A 6,330-nucleotide genomic window follows, 5' to 3' on the forward strand; every position below is an offset into this window, starting at 1 on the left:
GTGTGTGTGTGTGTGCGCATACCCACCTTCTTCTGCTGCCTCCTCTGCCTCGTATGCTGCTGCTACTTCTTCTGTCTCTGTGACTGTGGGACGATAAACATTTGAAATGATGAACAACTGCTCCCAAAACCAGAGTCAGTGAACACGTATCTTCAGCACTGGTACCACACTGACACCAAGAAACCATCCTTAGATCATCAGCGCCAATGCTAACAGCTGACGGACACTATGTTTAGTGATTTCTTCTAACACTGCAGCATATTATCTCAAGAGTGGGAGAAAACTTAAGTCTCATTTCCCAGAATAATGCTACTAGTTTACTATTATAGTGTCTAATGGTGTCACATTTTCTTGTTGACCCTTATAAAATGAGTCTCCTGAACTTTAATCTGTCCTGATGGTGCACTTATCAGTGCCGATAAATCTACTTTATCCATTGTTGAACACCTTCAATTGGATCCTAGTCTGCCAGAAGTTGTTGACAAACTGTTGCCAGGAACCAGACACAACTATTTCATTGTCCGAGCCATCAAAGCAGATGGCCAGCAGACCCCAGCGCTCTTATCATAAGCTCTTACAGTTTAAAGCTGCGCAAATCTGTGTCAGCACTTTTCTTCCTAAAGTCCTGTAGTGGAGTTTCACATATTAAAGCTCAGGAATTTGGGAAATGCGGTTATTCACTTTCTGGCAAACAGAAGAACGACACCACTCTAACATAAGGCTACAGCCAGCACAAAGACTGGGAACAGGTGGATACTGCTAGCCTAGCTAATGGTCAACAAAATCCACCTACCAGCACCACTAAAGCTCCTTAATTAACATGTCATATCTCATTTGTTTAATCCAGATAAAAAAACTAAATGTGAAAACTAGAATTTGTTCCTTTATGGTGGGGATATGTTGCCAGACCAGTTTTTGGCTCTGAGCAGTTTCCAGGCAACAAGCAATGGTCCAGGTAGTTACTGTGTCCAGCAAAGAAATAGTCCCGCACATAAACCCCTGTAAAAAAAAACTGTTGTTTGTACACTTTGGTTTTTGTACAGATTAAAGAAACAAGATAGAAGCTGTTAATTAGTCTGCTTTACAGATGGTGGTAGGCGGATTTGACAGAGCCAGACTCTTTCCACCTGTTTCTGGTCCAGCTCTAAGTAGCTACTGGCTGTAACTTCATTTAAAAATTAAGATTTCTGCCGTTTCCATAGGTTAAATTTAAGGACTTTTTAAGAACTTTTCACGATTTTTATGATTGCAATTAAAGACACCATTTTACATCAATACTGACAAAAAAAAACAAAGAAGGATATGAAGGAAAATCAATATTGGTTCCTTTTTAGTTTTGTGGTTTCATGATCAATACGTTTTTCTAAATAAACATTTAAAAGAGATTTATACAATTAACTGTAACTTTATTAATCCAATCAGTTTTTAAGAGCTGTCAAAATCATTTTTAAGACATTTTAACGCAATTATTGGATTTTAGACTTTTTAAAAATCAACACCCTAGAAATAGCACTCCTTTAACATTGTTGGATTCATGGGCAGTTTAAGATCAGAAATAATGTAGCAGAACTGAGATTTTGTCTTTTTTATTCAATGTATTGAGTTGTGTTATGCTAGTGGCCTGGAGCCTGGAGCAGAAATAAGGAGCAACTACTACAGGGGTCTGGTAAGCTCACTTCTTTTTATGTCCACATTTATCAGACTTTACACAGCTCCCTCAGAAGACACAAAAGTTCTACAACTATTTTCACATATGCAGTAAGGCCTGTAAACAGACTGATGTGTAAAATCAGTAAATGTTCCCCTTTACCAGGGAGAAGTGGTATCAATCTTCTAATCCAACACGCCACCAGAAAGTGAAGAAGCATTTCTCCCACAGTGAACTATTCCCTTAAGATAGATACTTGAATCAAAATCAAAGATTGGATATTCTGAAGACACCAAATACCTCATCTTTTTACTTTATCCTTTCCTCTTTACCTGGTACTGTTTGCTGCTCCTCTACTTCTTCTTCTGGAGTTGCCTCTGTGTCTTCTGCCTCCTCCTCTCCCTCTTCTGAAGGAGCTGCCTCCTCTTCAGCGGGCTCCTCAGCAGCCTCTTCTAAAGGAGCATCCTCCTCTTCATCAGCTGGCTCGTCTGAAGGTGCTGCCTCCTCCTCAACAGCTTCCTCTGCTGGAGATGCCTCCTCTGCAGCAGGCTCCTCAGCAGGAGCTGCCTCTTCTTCCGCTACCTCCTCCACAGCTGCCTCTAAAGGTGCTGCCTCCTCTTCGGCTTCTTCTGCGGGTGCTGCCTCCTCTTCGGCTTCTTCTGCGGGTGCTGCCTCCTCTTCGGCTTCTTCCTGCGGGTGCTGCCTCCTCTTTCGCTTCTCTGCGGGTGCTGCCCCCCCCCCTCTTCGGCTTCTTCTGCGGGTGCTGCCTCCTCTTCGGCAGGCTCCTCAGCAGGTTCCTCTGAAGGAGCTGCCTCTTCCTCTTCCGCTACCTCCTCGACAGCTGCTTCTGAAGGTGCTGCCTCCTCTTCAGCAGGCTCTTCAACAGCTTCTTCTGCAGGAGCAGCCTCCTCGACAGCTTCTTCTGCCACTGCAGCTTCTACATCATCGGCCACCTCCTCGGCCTCCTCCACTGCAGCGGGTTCCCCCTCGGCCTCGTCAGCAGCCTCCTCCTCCACAGCCTCCTCTGTTGCCAGTTCCTCCTCTGCGACCTCTTCAGGCTGGTCTGCCATCATCTCCTCTGCAACCTCTCCAGCTGCTGGCTCCTCCTCAACCTCTCCAGCTGCTGGCTCCTCCTCAGCTGGAGCAGCCTGAATCAATGAACATTGTGATGGGTTATAAAAAGATATATTGCTTTTCACATTTTTATTTACCATTACAGCAGGGATAGATACATTTGACAAAATCAGAGGAAACCATTTTCTTGCTTTTGTGTAGACATCAAGTTAGCGCCTCTTGGTGCTGAATGATTTTTAGAAAGTGTTCAGAAGGTAGAGATCATACCTTGAACCACAGTAATAGCAGAATGTGGTTTCAAATGTGCAAAGAATACTTTTAATCTGCAACATCTATCAACATAGGAATTTCTTTTACAGCAATCCGATGTGTTTATGACATCCAGTAGTTGGAGTCATGATTCATTATGCTATGCTTCTACCCTTTGCCTGAACAGCCCCTTTCTGATTTGGGCAGCTTCTCTGCTAATGAGTTACTGCTCTGATTGGAAGCCACTCTGGAGGACAGTCAAGATACAGTTGACCGATTTCAGACAATTTCAGTGTACAGGCAGACTAGGGCAAAAACCAGAAAGATTTAGGATTACGTCTGAAGTCTGCTGGGAAAGTAGGAGTAGTTGCTATCCACTAAAAACTAAAACCAACAGAAATACTAGTCAGGTCAGGTATACTAAGGTCCAGACACCATAAACAAGTTGGGTGTGTTAGCCATCTAGCAAAAGCACACTGTAGTAGTTACACAGCAGGAATTTACTGTTTGAATAATGCTAATGTTTATCTGTGAATCATTTGTTTAAAGCAAATATTTTCTTTTGTGCTTATAGCAAAACTTGAATTGTCTACTGAAACATGGAGGATATGTTCTGTGATTAAGTAGATAAGTAGTGGTCGAAGAGACAGAAAAGTTGTAAATTAACAAATGTGCCGATAAAATAATAATGAGTTTGTGTGTGGGAGTTTTCATTTTTTTAATAAGTGGTACAAGTAGCAAATAAATCCTCAGAAACACATAAAATAGCAGCTGTAAAATGGAAAAACAGGGTTTCTGCAGGTTTCAACTGGTTAACTCAAATGCTTTTTGAGACGATTATGAATGCAATTTAAGACCCATTTTATGTAATGAAGGAAAAATTTGTTTTGTAGTTATTACAGCATGATCAAAACACATTTTCCCAAAAAACACAAGAGACTAAAAAAGTTCATTAACACTCAGTAACACTCATCACCAACAGCAGGCACAAGTTTTAAATGATTAGCAACCATTATTCTGGATTGTAGGAAGCAATATTGACATCTGCAGGTGTTAATTCCTGCTATTACTTTCTGTTCCTTATGAGTGACATTGGAAGCCATTAGTCAGACTGTACAACAGTTCAAAAACAGGCTTCACACTTAAAAAAAACTGGAAGAACTAAAGAAGCTTATACGAAGAATAAAATGGAGACCATTGACTAATATGTGTTGCTCATTAATCTGAGGTTGCACTGATCTTTGCTTTTTATCCTGCAGGGAAGACAACACCTGCAGCCCAACACACACCAAGATAAAGACACTTCAGTTTGCAGGCGCAGCAAAGTGTTAATGAAACTGGTATGCAATTATGATGCAACGCACAACAACAAACTACATACCTCCTCCACAGGGTCTTCCTCCTCCTCCACAGTGGGAGCCTCCTCCTCCAGCACCTCTGGATCCTCCTCAATCACCTGAAAAGGTACACACCTCCTAAATGTTACCAGCAGCTTCACACTTGTATTTGTGCAAGTCTATGGCCATTTCCCTTGAGCACAGATTGTTTCACTAATTCATTCAACTGTACCAACCTCAGGAGTCTCAGGCTCTGGTTCTGGTTCAGGTTCTGGTTCTGGTTCTGGTTCAGCCACAGGTTCAGGCTCTAGAGATAAGAAGCGAGAGGAGAGTTGTACAGATTCTCCTTCTCTCACACACACACACACACGTTTTGCAGGGTCCATCCTGCAGGAGGCAATACACGCCGAACCTTGTACTAGGGTCCTAACGCTGTTTGTGACTTAGTTGCAGCAAATGCTAGCATTTTATGTTCAATTCAGGACAATAACACATCAAGATGTGACTGAAATAACACAGGTTTTCATATTTAACAATAAGTGGGTCTTGGAAGTGCACAGAGAACATTTTTTAATTACAGATACTGTAATGCAACTAGAGGTTTTAATGGGACAAATCTACTTTCTCTGCATATATTAATGTCAGCCTGCATTGATCACACACACACACACACACACACACCTGGTGGTGGTGCAGAAGTGTCCTCTGCTACAGCAGCTTCAATCACATCTTCAACAGGCACAGGTTCAGGCTCAACAATAGCTGAGGAAAGAGTGGGATGATGAAGGACAGAATTATGCATGAGCTTGAGTGAGAGTTAAAAATTCAAAAGACACTAACTTCAATTTCAAATTCAATTCTTATTAGAACAACTTAATTGTTAAGACTTTTCTCACATAACATATGTGAGAAATGTGTATGATTATGCTGCATTTCATTTAGGTGTTCCAGTTTTTAAGTTTGGTGTTGTAAATGTTCGCTCATGGTTCGTAGCAGGCTTATACATTTGTGACAAATGTGCCTTTCCTCCAAAGGTACCATGGCATCAAGGTAAACACACGAAGGAGAACTGGTGGAGTACTGGTGGAGTACTGACACCCCATGTGCAGAGGCTGGGTCCTTGCCACGGTGGCCTAGGTTCATTATGTTCATTTTTGCCTACCACCTATGCTATTTTTGTCTTTGTTCAGCACCTTTTGAATGTTCTTACCCCACCGTACACATCACATGTAAGTCTGACTCATTTTTTCAATTTTGTAAGTATAACACTGCCAGGAATCACTCAAACAAACTCACTTATTATACACACATACAGCACATTTTAAGAAATAAATACAGAAATACTTATGCGTTATGTGATTTTCTCCTAAACTGTTTTATGGAGGGTCCCCACTCTTTAAAAAAAGTTTCCAGGACCTTTCCAAGACATTTTAGAGGAGTTTTTCTTGACACTACAGAACAGGTGTTACCAATGAAGACTTTAATCTATTAAACTTACAGTGTAACAGAGCCTTTCCAGTGAGCCAACATGCCCCCTGAACTCCGTTTGAATGGAACCTTAATTTGTATCATTGGTAACACCTGTGTTTTCCCTATTTCATGTCAAAACTGCTGCTGTGAAAACAGGACTACCAATTACAGATTTACAACAAATGTTATGGTACAGACATAAACGTGTGAAAAAAAACAACATCCGCACTGCTTTCTTCTCAGCTTGTCTCTACATGATAAATACGACACGCTCCGTGTATTCACCTATAAATAGCAAGAGGTTTTAAAGAATAACTGTTTGATAACAGGATTGATTTCATCCTCATCTTTACCATCAATCTCAACTGGTTTTTATTAACTATTTGCAGTGGTGGGAGTATTTACTGCTATACATCAGCATTGGCAATCATAACCCTGTTAACCTGCCCACTTATTAGCTAGTGATACACTCCAGTGATTATGTGAGGGCAGCACATGCAGGCTTGGTGAGGGGAGTGGTTTTACTACGTTGCAATCTTCAACTTCACTGCT

The 6,330-nt window shown here is 41.5% G+C and overlaps 1 protein-coding gene across 1 annotated transcript in view; it reads right to left on the minus strand.

Annotated features, from left to right (window-relative positions):
* asph (aspartate beta-hydroxylase) overlaps nucleotides 1-6,330 on the minus strand; it is a 20,173-nt gene that overhangs the window by 350 nt on the left and 13,493 nt on the right. The window contains exons 5-10 of the mRNA XM_035670899.1: nucleotides 4,990-5,070; nucleotides 4,545-4,615; nucleotides 4,353-4,427; nucleotides 2,404-2,796; nucleotides 1,981-2,338; nucleotides 27-83 (exon numbers count right to left, since the gene is read on the minus strand). Coding sequence (XP_035526792.1) covers nucleotides 27-83; nucleotides 1,981-2,338; nucleotides 2,404-2,796; nucleotides 4,353-4,427; nucleotides 4,545-4,615; nucleotides 4,990-5,070 — 1,035 coding nt within the window. The remainder of the gene's footprint in view (nucleotides 1-26; nucleotides 84-1,980; nucleotides 2,339-2,403; nucleotides 2,797-4,352; nucleotides 4,428-4,544; nucleotides 4,616-4,989; nucleotides 5,071-6,330) is intronic.

This window comes from Morone saxatilis, unplaced genomic scaffold, assembly GCF_004916995.1.
Source record: "Morone saxatilis isolate NCDOM2014 unplaced genomic scaffold, NCSU_SB_2.0 Contig23, whole genome shotgun sequence".
In the NCBI taxonomy this organism is placed as follows: domain Eukaryota; kingdom Metazoa; phylum Chordata; class Actinopteri; family Moronidae; genus Morone; species Morone saxatilis.